Source organism: Lepisosteus oculatus, chromosome 5, assembly GCF_040954835.1.
Source record: "Lepisosteus oculatus isolate fLepOcu1 chromosome 5, fLepOcu1.hap2, whole genome shotgun sequence".
Lineage (NCBI taxonomy): Eukaryota > Metazoa > Chordata > Actinopteri > Semionotiformes > Lepisosteidae > Lepisosteus > Lepisosteus oculatus.
In genome coordinates, this window is record NC_090700.1 from 19,179,538 (window position 1) to 19,193,230 (window position 13,693).

The 13,693-nt window shown below is 35.2% G+C and overlaps 1 protein-coding gene across 5 annotated transcripts in view; it reads left to right on the forward strand.

Moving 5' to 3' along the window:
- Nucleotides 1-11,662, forward strand: part of LOC102695255 (cell adhesion molecule 2) — a 698,483-nt gene extending 686,821 nt beyond the window's left edge. For all 5 annotated transcript variants that reach the window (XM_015342014.2, XM_015342016.2, XM_015342017.2 and 2 more), the window contains 2 exons: nt 6,418-6,543; nt 7,678-11,662. In XM_015342014.2, coding sequence (XP_015197500.1) covers nt 6,418-6,543; nt 7,678-7,796 — 245 coding nt within the window. In that variant the 3' untranslated portion in view covers nt 7,797-11,662. The remainder of the gene's footprint in view (nt 1-6,417; nt 6,544-7,677) is intronic.
- Nucleotides 11,663-13,693: the final 2,031 nt, after the last annotated feature.

Here is a 13,693-nt window from a genome sequence, read left to right on the forward strand (position 1 = left end):
AACAGAAAAATTACATTTGAAACCAATAAATATGGAAGTCTGCCCAGTATGATTGCACGAGAAAAAAACTTACTTCTTAATGGATCATGTTTTGGAATGAACAGCAGCAACACATAATGTATTATTACTTAAAGAACAATTTATATGGCCAACTGATTTGATAGACTTATACTATATTAGAATAATTACCAACTCCACCTCACGTACCTTACTTACAGTACCTTAAGGGGCTGTGGATGTCCACTCCTTTGCTGTTTTGTGCTCCTCACTTTAAGACTTCAACATAACATTATCGCTTGAATTATTTATTGGCTTTACAATTAAAGTTCTGTGTTGAGCCCTGTCTTTATCATAGGACATACAGTAATCCGTATCATCTGTTCATTGTATCTATACCACAACAGCTATTTTTATTGGTATACACCAGGGGTCACTATTGGGCACTCACTTAATTGCCATTTATATACTACTGTTACATGTTAATTGCCAATGCAAAAGTGATAAAAAATTTTGAATTCCTAGATACAGTAGTACTCTATTGAAATATTCCCAACAGATTTGCAACACGATGTATAGTTCAGACATACACAGATATGCTGCATAATGTTTAAATAAGTCACACCCTGGAAAATTGAATAAATGAAATATATAATTTCTCAATGTGATGGGAACTGGTGTAATTGATATGACCATGGCTGTACAACTGTTTGTTTATAGAAAACCATCTGGAATCAACAATCTTAACATCCGCCTGACCTCCTCGCCATCACTAATCAATTATTTCTGGTTTTAACCAGTATTTAGTGACAGTGGCAGACCTTGCGTGTTGCTAGGCAACAGAATGCCAAGTGTAGGGCTCAGCCAGTAACAGCTTTAGAAGTGCTTCATTCAAAAAAACTTTAATGAAATATAGTCCAGTTGAATTTTACTAGAAAATGCTGTGAGACTAGAAACCCTGATGATTTCTGACAGTCCTCATCAGTCACTGTTCCATCATTCTCTAAAAAAGACATTTGAGGAAGAATGAGGTTGGAGGCTAATCTGTGCAGTGTTTATTGGTTTAAGAAAATATAAGTGACTTCATTAAGATTAAAGCAGTGTGTTTTGCTTTATATGTGTAAAGAGATGAGTCCATTACTTCTCATGCTTGCATTGATTACTCTTTCATATCAAAGGGATATAGTAACCGGAAAGATGCCTCCCAATTACTTATCTACACAGGACAGAAACGGCAGCCTTTTCAAAAGCAGAAACAATAAGAATTATCTAGCAAAGTTATTTTTAATTCTTGAGTTGAGTAACTGAATATCTTTATATTTTATATGGGTCTGTTTAGAGTTCTAGAGGTTCCTAGGGGCTTTGTCATCTAGTTTTTTTTATTATTATTTTTGACAATAATGCACAAATGGTTTTGCCAGAAAAATGTGGTTTAAGAAATTCTTATCAAATCATCCCTTAATGTAAGCAAGCATCTGCTCTCAATTCTTGAGCTGAAGAAAGGGGTTCACTGTCCTTGATTTATGATAACATTTATATATCAAAAATGCATAGCTAGTTTGAATAAATGAATAATCTCATTCAAAACTGATGGTAGTAGTAATAGTTTAGATTTTTAGTTGTCTTTGGTTGCAGGGCTTGTACCTTCTGTTGTCATTTTAATTTTTCCAAAACCTAGCACCTTTGCATATTGTGAAAATAAATGGATCCTATGTGAAGCTGTCTCTCTCCAGTGATACATCCACATACAACACACAACATTTTGTTTAGGTTGTGTCATAGGTTGTGTGGGGGGTCAATGTTAGGGTGAGTGGAAAACATTGTTCTGGTAAGAAACATTTTTTTTCATTCTGGATTTAGCTTAGAATATCATATTCAGAGTATCTTCACTGTATCCTAGGGTGGGGTTACTGTTTTTGTGGGTTGTTGGGTTGTTGCAATAAGTAGCAAGGGGAGGTAGATTTAGTAATGAACAACAACACTTACATGTAGAAATGTAAAAAGACCTACTTTCTAGTTGATTCTTGCTGATTATTAAATAAGCAAAATACATTCTTTAAATAATGTTATTATTTATGTATTAATAAATATTGAATGGTCCTGTTGTTTTTTTGTTTTGATGGGTTTTAAGTGAAATACCTGCCTTGAACCATGGCAATGTTTTGATTTATGGTTTAATTTAATGTTTAATTTATGGTCAGAAAAGGCTTAGGGGTGCTTTCTGAGCATCTGAGTAACTACAATATCTGTCCATGTGAGGAAGAAATGCAACTGGCTTTAGGTTAATGGTTTATTGAAGGTCTAGCCATGAGGGATCTCCATGTGTTTTTGTGAAGCATGCTTAGGTCTTACTGTGCTGTTGTGAAGAGTGCAGCAGGGCTCCCCATGAGTCCCGGTACAAGCTCCTTAGCCTACTGTAGCTATCCGTCTGAGTTGGGCTTTTCATTGCCTAGCTCATGATTTGTTATCCGTGGAGAACAGTCGTATGTTTCACAGGCAGTTTTGACAAGACACTCTGCAGGAGGGAAGGAAACTTTTATGCTGTTTTAACAAGATTAAACAGAGAAGGATATGCAGTCTTCCGGCTGAATTTTTAAGAATGCTTTGCCAAGGTGAAGTTTTCATTGTTACTTAAAAAAATATGATTACTAAATGAAAATAAAAGTGTTGCTGAGGTGGTGACCTGTGATGAAATGGTAACTAGCCAGGGTGTATCCTGCCTTGCTTCCATGGCACTCTGTAATGGATAGTGTGGTTAAAAAAGGATGGATGGATGTTTGTGCTGGACATAGTACAGTTTAGAATAATGAGTAAGGCCCCAGGTGTATAAAACATTTATTGTGTAAAGTAAATTCCTTAAGTATTAAATGCAGATTTTTGCCTTGTGAACTTTGCTACTGATGTCAGTATGTTAAATTGCTTTGTGCAAAACCTTTAATTTTGAGGGTAAGCTTAGAATTGAAATTATTGGAAATTAAATTATCGGTCAATGTTTATGCAACTGGCCTCTGCAGATTTATGGTTGCAGATCTGAGGGAAAAGTGAACCACATGTGAAGTGGTTCTCAAAGTTCCTCAGGCAGAACACCGACAGCAGTCATCATCAAAACATTGTTCTCCTCATGCATCACTCAGAAATTAAGCTTATATTAAATTTATTCTGAAGTTTCCACTACTTATTTGGTGGCACTCTATGGCATAAACCCAGGCCTTCTGACTTCCTCAGTGCTCATCATGCTAATGCCCATTCCCAATCCCAAGTACCAAAACTTTGATAGTTTAGAGAGCTTCCAACTTCCTCATCCATGTGGTCAGGTGATTTAGAGGTCATTTAGAGCATGCAGGGAAAAGCCAAACATATGAATAAATGTAGGTTTGCTATTTTATGTTGAAGTCTAAAAGAGCATCCAAGTCATGTGCTAAGACAGGATCTACCACATAATGCATATTCTAGATTTTTAATGTTTCCATAATTAAGTGTGTTATTGTTCTCTGCAATTGTTTGACAGCAGAAATAATTCAATACTACAAGTTTCTCTTCAAAGACCTTTCTTCTGCTAGTCAACATGACAGTTTTGGTCTCCTTCAGTCGAGTGGCTTTTGAAAATATCTGTTGCGTATTTGCCTCATGAAAGAAATGCAGTCATTATGTGAAAAGAGAAAAGATTTGTATTATTTCTGCATTGCTGGAAAACCATTACTTCCACAATCACATCTTTCGATGTTTAGGGTTTTAATATCTAGCATATTAAGAAACACGTTTACTTTTACCCCTCATTGGTGTTATTTTTGCAAAACCTAAAGTCCTTTACTGAAGTAAATTGATACAAGATTAGCAGGTTGTCCTTGTTGTACTAATGTAGTTCAAGGCCACACAGCCATTAAGAATGACTAAACTATGTGAATAAATAACTTAACAGTGAGGATAATTATTTTAGCAAAATCTGTTTACAAGACCTCCATGCAACCATGGTCGTTGACAAAACAAAAAACAGAGTTGCTGGTAGTAAAAGCCATTAATCAGGATGAACTAATGAGAGCGTACAAGTGGCATAATTAAAGAGAGATGCAAAACTAGCACTTGAATAATGACACGTAAGCATTCTGTGGTATGTTTCTTAGTTTTAATGAAGTTTAAAAGACAACAAAAACAAGAAAATCAGGGCAGCACACAATAAGAACTTAACGCTGAAATGAATTGCAATATTATTCCTCTCCTGAACATCTTGTTCTTTGATTTGACAAGAGATCCATCATATATAAGAGATGAATTGAATGAAAATGTGGCACCTTGCTTTCTAAAGCTACTGCATGGCTTGTGGGTTATATTTAAATGTTATTTAGTACTCTAAACTGTAGATGCTATGTGAAAGGTGATCTACAAAGGTACAGTTCAAACATTTTTTCATCTGCATTTTCCTGTTATTTAGGCTGGCTTCCCTAAAACAGCTACTGTCAAGTCACACAGAAAAAAAAAAAACATCACTTTGAAGGAGAGAGTCATCAGAAGCATCTTTCAAAATGCCAAATTCAGAGTCCCAGAAGGCTCTTTACATGTTTCTGTGGGATTCTACGACAGCTAGAGTGTTTTTCTTTACCTAAAATCAGCATAGCAGAAAATACATTTTAGAAATATGACTTCAGATTTGTTATATATTGTACTGTGTTCTGTTAAATGTCTTTTTCATGGCTGTATTCTTATGTTTCAGTTTATTTCTTATGCCACCTACAAAAGCATTAAGACCTTTCTTGTAAAAAAAGAAAAGAAGGGCTTCTATGTGGCTCTGCCAGCCAGGTAAAGGTGCAGACTAAGCTCTGTATCTCAGACATTGTGTGTCTGAGTAACTTGCTGACTGTGTCTGGGATTTCACAAACATCAGAATCATGGGTAGAGAACTGCAGGGGGCAGAGTTCAGTTAAGCAGCTGAGACTCTTGCAACTCTCAGAGAAGCAATAGCTCCTGTGGATTCTTGGTGTTGTCAGTGATTGACATGCCATTATTCCAATCAGAACTAACGTTTCTGTCAGGCACTGTAGAGCTTTAAGAATGTCAAGGATAAAAGACTTGATGAGTGGGTGGATAAGGGAAACATGTCTGCCCTTCCTTATTCATGTGCAGCACAGAAATTATTACTGTGGGCCAATACACAAAGAAAGAATGGGGAAGTTGAAATTAAAGCAAGGGCACACCCAACAGTTTCAAATTGTAAACTTAATAGTTTAATACCAACTTTTTGTTTCTTCAGTATGTGTGGCTGAACTCCAAATCTAAACTGTCTTCACACAGACTCATAATTTTCTAATGCAAAAAGACCACTTGGCACATGGAATGTGAAGTCTCCTGAAAGATCCCCAGAGGCAATTGTAGTAAGCTCACAATGATGTCTCTCACAGTTTATTAGCTAATGCTTTATCGTTTTATACCTGACAGAACCGCACTATGGAGTACTATGTAGAAGCTGGACATATATTCCAATGTTATATCCATAAGAACAGAAGTTGGTCAATTTCTTATGAAAAATCTTGCTGGAGTGAGCAAAATTAGTGCTTCCTTTTTTAACATTTTCATATTTTTAATTTTATAGTCAACCAATTTGGATGTGTCAAATTCTAAAGTTTCCTTCTGTAATGCACAGAGAGTAAATGTAAAGGCAGATATCTTCCTCTCCCATTCAGATTCAGATATCTTTGGCATCACTGAAAGCCTATAGGTGAGCAATAAAAGTTAAAGGACTCATAATTTTGACTGGAAATCCCTGGTTGATTGATCCTATGCCTGCCCCTGATGATGCTCTAATATCATTGGAATCCTAGTTGTAGTCAGTGGCATGACCCAAACTCAAACGTGACATCTGGACCACAAAGCTCAAGTTTGTGCTGAGACTGAGCCACTTGGGAGCCCCAAAAATAGTTGGACTCAAAACTCATAACTGCAGTTATGAGCAGTAAAGATTAGTAATGTCATTTCACTTCACACTAAAAACAGTTGTCACATGCTGTGTCCACCCATCCTTTTGACACAAGAATTTAACTTAGAAACAGGCTTCTCTCTTCCAATTTAATTTACAGTTCAAGTGCAGCGCTGGAGAGACTCAGGAGCCTTTAAATCCTTTAAGTCAGCTTTTTTTCCTATATTCTTGGCAGTCTGTTCATCTGCTTGAAACATTGACTTCAGGGGGTTTCTAAATTATTCAGCATACCACCCAGCGCTTGTACTGTATTTCCACTCTAAGAGTCTGTAAGAGCTTTGCACCTCTTTATTTTAGCATCAGCTTTGATTTTTCATTATTCTGCTGCAAATATTCAGTAACGGTGGATGAACTGTGCACAAAAATGTGAAAAGATGACATAATATCTCAGAACATTAAAGAAGGTAACATAAGTTTGTTTTCACTCTCTTTCTCTCCATGCACCTGTCTAGATCCCAACGCCCTGAATGATCAGAATGGGCCAGATCATGCCGTCATTGGAGGAGTAGTTGCTGTTGTTGTCTTCGTCACCTTGTGTTTAATAATTGTCCTTGGCCGATATTTGGCAAGACATAAAGGTATGTTTCACATCAGTGTCATTTCTGTATACTCCTCTGGTCATTCATGAGTAAAGGAGCATACAGACTATATACAGTAGAGGACAATATAAGAGTATACATACAGTACTACAGTATATATTCTTATTGAGGAGTATGCAGACTATGTTGAAACAGACTATAGATCACAGAGACCCAGATGGTTGACTTTTCACATTTTAAACCTATACTTATGAGCAACTGAGCTTCCTGTGTCAGTATATTTGCTTTTTCTGTTTTAAACAACAAGAACAACATTAATCAATGTTAGTATTGAAATGTAATGATAGATATGTTCAGTCATGTTTAATAGGATTAGGTATTGTACAAACTGAACATGATGCAAAAGGCACAAAAGAGCAGTACTGTTGATGAGATGAGACCACAGGCGATGCTGAAGTGACACTAGGGCAAAGTAAAATATAGAACTGCGCTCTCATTTCACAGATTTGCTGCAGCACAGCTAGGGAGCTGAACAGTGTAATAACAGAACTGGTCATGCCTTGTAAAGTATGTATATATTAGCATATTTTTGTTGTATTAAAATAAACATAAAAAGTAAAAAAAACATTAAGTAAAAAAGCACATAACCTGTTTAAAGTTTAATTGAAATGGGTTGCATTTCAATTTTATTTTATATGGTGGCCTCACAGCCAACTCATCCCAGAGCCCTTTACAAAATTGGAAACAAGAAAAGGTCACAAACAGCACAGAGTGGATTTGTAATTATCAGTAGTTACATAAAAGCACATTCAAACAATTCTGTTTTCTGTTTGGACTTTAGAAAGTCGAGATTTTCAGCAATCCTGCTGTGAACTTTAATTTGAATGCACTATGTCTGCACTGTATGCTGAGAATAGTTTAATATAAAACTACTTGCAAAAAATCCTAGTGTACAATGGACTGAGGATGTCTCTAACAAATATTCCAACTGTGGGGAGCACACCATTCTGTTTTGAATAGCACATTTGTGTCTGCCAAGAGCTCAGAGGTGTGCCTATGAGGGAATTTCACAATTTCAATCCCCTGAATTTCACAGGGGTCCAACCATGAACAAATATATTTTTAAAATTGCAAATGTCCTTATTATTTTGTTGCTCTTGTTTTTCTACACAGGGACATATTTAACAAATGAAGCCAAAGGAGCTGAAGATGCCCCTGATGCCGATACAGCCATCATCAATGCAGAAGGCAATCAGGCCAATGCAGAGGAAAAAAAAGAGTATTTTATTTAGACTCGGGCTATTCTGCTTATTTGAGTTGCTTAAAGTAAAAACCGGCAAATCACCTAAGCTCATTATTATTCAGTTTCATTTCCTGCCCTGGTACTCTTTCTTTTTCATTGTAATTCTTTAAAAAAACTTCTACAGCCTTCTGTTAATTGCCGGTTTTTACAAGCAACGAGCTGCTGAAGATGTCGCCTTTTATATTTACATTCTATCCATATAACAAAAGCCTCCAGTACCATTTAGACCATACTGTTTACCCTTTGCTTACACAGTGCCTAAATATACAGACATCCATTGAAGTTTGTTGGCTTAATTCATGTATCCCATAGAAAGGAGCTTGCTTCTTTAATCTAATTTTACCTTTTAATCTGTCTGGAGACAGAAGGGCAGGTGAAGGAAATAATTAGTTCCACATGTAAGTCAAACAATGTAAACTTGTGCCATCACAAGACCCAAATGTTCAGATGCAGGAAAGTGCTTTACCCTTTTATTTTAACATCTCATAGCAAACCAAACAAAAAAGGAGATATTGTTCCTGTGTCTGTCTGTATATGGAACTTTCTGTACTATTTATAAATTGGCTGAAGCAAGGTCATTTACTTAAAGTATATAGTTTTTAGATATGAAAAAGTGGATCTAAAGACAGTCGTGCAGACTTTAAGGTTTCTAGGTGGTTGCTTGTGGTACCACCTGGTAGTATTTGAAAAGTAGCTAATTGTAAGATACAGTGGATCACAATAAACATGTCTCACTAAAGGTCTGAGTCCTGACCTGAATTTGTGTCCATTTAAACACAGAAATACACATAAAGTGTCTAACGTAGATGTAAATGTCTGGTCTCTCACCATTAAAGCACAAGGTGAAGCTATAATCTTGTATGATAATTTGTGTTGCATCCTTAATGAATATTTAACATTTTTGTCTGTATATTCCAGCACTGTTTAGCAGTAGGCTTTTTCTCTGATCATAGTTTGATAAAAGAAATGGAAGCACAAATATCTAAGGAGAAACAGTATTAATCTACCAGCCTGTAGACTGCCTCAGGATTTGAACTAACTCTGTTAGGCTATCAAGAGATGTGATTTGTAATTGGCTGTTCCTGACTTAGGCCAATTAAGAAATACTGTTGGTTAAGCAAACTAGTCTACATTCAACAAGGAAAAAATATAAAGGGTTAGAGTCCTTTTGAACATAAAAATCTGCATCTTTTATTTTCTCTTTATATAATAAATAAGCTCCCTTGTTAATACAGCTGTATATTATGTCTGCTAAATGTGGTTAATAGTGAAAATTGTTGTTAAACTTTGAATCCCTCATACCTTAAATTTGTATATTAGCCAATTTATCTATTGAAAATAATCTATAAATATTTTCAATTTATCTGTTATTTGTCATTGCTCATATTAAAAAATGACAACTTTGTTTTCTTTCACCAGAAAGCATGTATATACAGTGTAAGTACTAAAATTTAGTAATACATATTTGTTGATTTTTTTTCAATTTTTTATTTTTTTTCTGTAACTGCTCTGCAAACATTAAAATACCAGTCTGTTAATTTTGAAGGGGGGTTGTCAGCATTAAAGTCTGAAACCTTCAGTAGTCACATTACAAGTTTGCTGAGAAGGTAAAAACTGCTGCAATACCAGATTTCACGTGATCAGTTTCACATAGTGGGTGGAAAATAGAAATGCGTAAAAATAACACAGTGTTAACTAAGGCCGAGAATACACTTTTTCACCTTGACCAAACAGTCATTTTGTATGGTATGATCGTCATTCATTATTTTAGGCTTAGGTGAGATAAACTGCATTTCTGAAGTGCGCTGCTCAATTGATTTTATCTCCTAACTTGAGCTTTAAACATTCAAGTAGCAACTCTTCATTTTTGGCACTTGAAAAAGAAGGCTATTTTGACTTGTTTTTGCTTACTTGCAAACTGTTCCTTTTTTGTGTTGCATTATGTTCTTACTGTACTGTTTCTTCATCACATGAGCACCATGAGCATGGGAGAAGGAAAACTACTTATTATTCGTGCAGAATGACTACGTTTGGAAAATTTTGCTGGTTCATAATTAAGGTCATTTGGAACTCCAGTCTTGTAGATGAACTTCTCTTCACCAAGGCAAAAGTCATCAATGAATATTTAAATGACTTAATCAAGCAGCTTCAATATAACAATCACCATGATTGCCTTTGTGTTCGCAGCAAACAATGTTGATGGCATGTTGAATAGTAAGCCCTAATATGGGAAATTACTGTTCACCCCAAAATGTCAGAAAAATTCTATCAAAGATGAAAACACTTAACACAAATGTGGATACAGTCAAGCATGATTTGAACTTTTTTCTAATGATTTTATTTTCTTTATTAAGTTGTTTAATTGCCTTCTTTTTTGGAGTGTGTGAAGTGTTTGTGTTTCCAGTGTTAAAATGTCTATTTTCAAAGCTATCGAAACACCATTGTAAAAATAAATCAATAAAACAACTAAAAAAATAAGAAGTGGTGTAGAGTAAAATGTTATAAAAAAGGCTACATACTGTATCATTTTGTTTTCTTCTCTAGGTAGGCTATTGTTATTCATTGGCCAGGCAGAGGCCTGTAAGCAGGAATTCAAAAAAACCTCCAGATCCACTGTAGCACCAATGCAACACTTCAACAGAGAGTTTTGTTCTCTCCTTTGTACTAAAAATACTCCTCAAAACATTGGTGTTTTACTGTGCCCTTATCCAGACTTCTATTTACTGTCTCTACACATCTATGGTAAAAAAGTATTGTATTGAAAGTTTGTTTCAAAAGAGCTGTTGAGCTTTTTAATGTTTTTAGGTGAAATTGTGTTGTTAGCAAACTGATTAACAATATTCTGGACAATTGCAATGTTCACTGAAACAAAGTTGAGACCTCATGTTGAATGCAGAAGCAAGACAGTGTCACCTCTAAACAAGGGTAAAGAAAACTGGGACATTTGTGCCTTCCATAAGGTCAAAATATCTCCCTTTCTCCTGTCTCGCCCCCCAGTATATAATTTGGCTCCAGCTTTCAGAGGTAAAATAGGGATGTCCAAAACATTTCTGTCAACATAAGAGGTTAATGTTGTATGTGTTGCATTTGTAATCTGTATCTTTTTTATTGTAATTATTTTAAAACAGCAAGCTTTAATAACTTTTGACCTTATGTTTTGTGTTTGCTACTAAAACTGGGAATTTTTTTCTTTCCCCTTAAGGCACTATGGATAATAATGCAGCATTTATATAAAGCAGAAGAATTTCTCTCAACCTGTAAGCAACACATATTAACCTCATTTTGTTATTTGAAAAAAAAACACTGATGTTATTTAACATGAGTATGGGCTTGAGTAGGAAAGATATCTTTTAGGATAAATGTTTTCCTGGATAAAAAAATGTGGAAAAAAAACAGCAAAATCGAAAACACAAAAAAAATCCAAGACATTGTTCTTGCATATACTGTAGATGGTCTGGTGTTTAAACAGTTCAAACTGGTTGCATGACATTCAGTGGCTTCCACATAATGTATTTTTTAACATTTGAAATAAAGGACAGTATCTGTGTGTGTTGAAACAAATAATGGAAACAAGACATTTTAACATTTCGCACTGTTCTTCACCATTTTCAATACTAATTTATGTATGTTTTAATTTTGAAGCCATAAAAAGCTTGTTACATAAATTTAGGCTAGTACAGCATATCATAATTAAAAGTAGTGTAGTTTTTTTTTTGCATCTCAGGAATATGTTTCAACTGGTTCCTGTTCAGAACCAGAACACTCTTCACCCTGTTTCCCCCAGTTCATTGAAACCCTGGTTATGTTGGGTTTTTAACCATTAAACTGTTAATAAAAAAGAATTTCGTGTTTTCATTGTCTGATGTCTGCTTTATTTCTTTGCCTTTAAAACATAACTTGTTATGTTTGTTACACCCCACATCAAGACCCTGAAATGTAATTATCAACATTGGTAATATACAATATAACAGTTAAAAGTTTTAGTACAGCCACACACAACAATAATATTTTTAGATGTTGAAAAATTATCTTTGCCTGATATAAGGATTTTCCCAACGATTCATTGTTGATTACCTTACCAAACTGTACAGCTTTCAAAATTTGTGAGCATACATAATTAACCAAAGAGTTAAATTTCATTATCAAGTTAATCATCCAATTCATAGTGAGAAAAACATAAAAAATAATAACATGTAGTTTTTAGTAATTTCATAAGATTAGTTGGTTTTTTTGACAGCACAAAAAAGTCCGTGTGTGGAGACTAGTATCATCAGTTAATTTCCCGAGTGTGCTTAAAAGAAATAAAAATGTGTGCAGAAGATTATGTCTCCATTTTTCTTCCACTGTGAAGGAAAACAGCTCACCAGTTTTGACAGCAAAACCTCTTTGTCCATCACTGCTTGCAGGTGTCTCTTGTATTTCCCCTTGGGTTGTGTCTGGTTTAACAGTGTTAACCTACTGAAGGGAAAGAGCTGAAAACATTTTTAGACATAAAAACAAAAAGCACAGAGGTGAGATACTCACTTTCAACTTTTCCTAATAGTGTTGTCTATGAAAACCAAGGGGAAGTGAAGGCTTGCTCTCTGCATTTGTGTCCAGAATTAAATGATCCAGAATCTTTAGATCAGGAGAAAAAAAGATGCTCAAAGGCATTTCAACATCTCAATTTAATGCAAAACCACGTCAAATAAAACCTGCAAGATAACTCTGACCTGGTTAAACTTTTTTGTTTAATATTATGCATTGACCTTTAAGATGAGCAGCATAATTTCCATCACTGTTGTCCTTCAGGGTCCCTCACCTACTGCATTAATAGGCAGAAGCATCTGCTCCTTTTTATCTCTAATGGCGATACCGAGATGCCAAGCCTTTACATAAAAGAGAGGGTACTGATAAAGGTCATTTTAACAAGAAAAGCAACATCCCTCTGGGTCATATTCCTTTAGGGAATCTCAGTTTATTCCATGTTCAGTATTTTATTTGTTGTACTCTTGAAAAGTTTCAAATTGAAGTTTCCATTTGGATTGGCAGAGGAACTACTGTAGGTCTATTGCAGGGTGACCTTGAGATGTGGCGTCCGGTACAAATTATGACAGTTTCCTGTTAAAATTCCATTGAAGTTGTACTGTAGTTTCGTTCACCACTAGAAACCGCCGCATAGAGAAAATAGTTTGCCGACAGATTCACCTGGGTTCATTGATTGTGTTGTAAATTGAAGGGAATGTGGAATGCACATGTAGGGGAGATAGAATAGAAGGGACAAAGGGAAGATCTACAGTACGTTGTAATATGGACGTTGGAACCTAATGAAATGGTAAAAAAAGGAAGAGATGTGGTCTCTAGCTCATTTATTTGTCAGTAAAGTGATTCAGCACTCAGGATCCTAGAGGACCAGCTACATTTTACCAACTGTGTCTTTATTGCTTTATTGCTTGTGATATCTATTATGCATTACAACTTTGCAACATGCAGTAATCCTTGCTTTCATTCTTAATGTGCTTTAATGTGCTTGAAAAACATCAATTATTTGTTGTTATGAATTCTGTACATAGAATTTTTAACTAAAACCTATGAAGTTGGATGATAATTCTTCATGAAAAGAATGATAATGTGGTAATGCTGAATGACAGTGTAATTACCGAGTAAGTATTTCCCTGTATGAACTGTTTGTTTACAGAAAGGCTTTAAAAAAAAACACAGCTTTTGGAAGTAAATTGAAAATGGTAATTTGTATCCAAGGCCCCATGGGGGGGAAGGATCAGCCTTTTATATTGCAATGTGACTGTCTGAAATATAAAACATGAAAAACGTAGAACTCTATTTGTGATGTTATGTTACAAAATATTCCTTTAGGACACTCTATTGTACCTTATTTTGTTAGGAAGA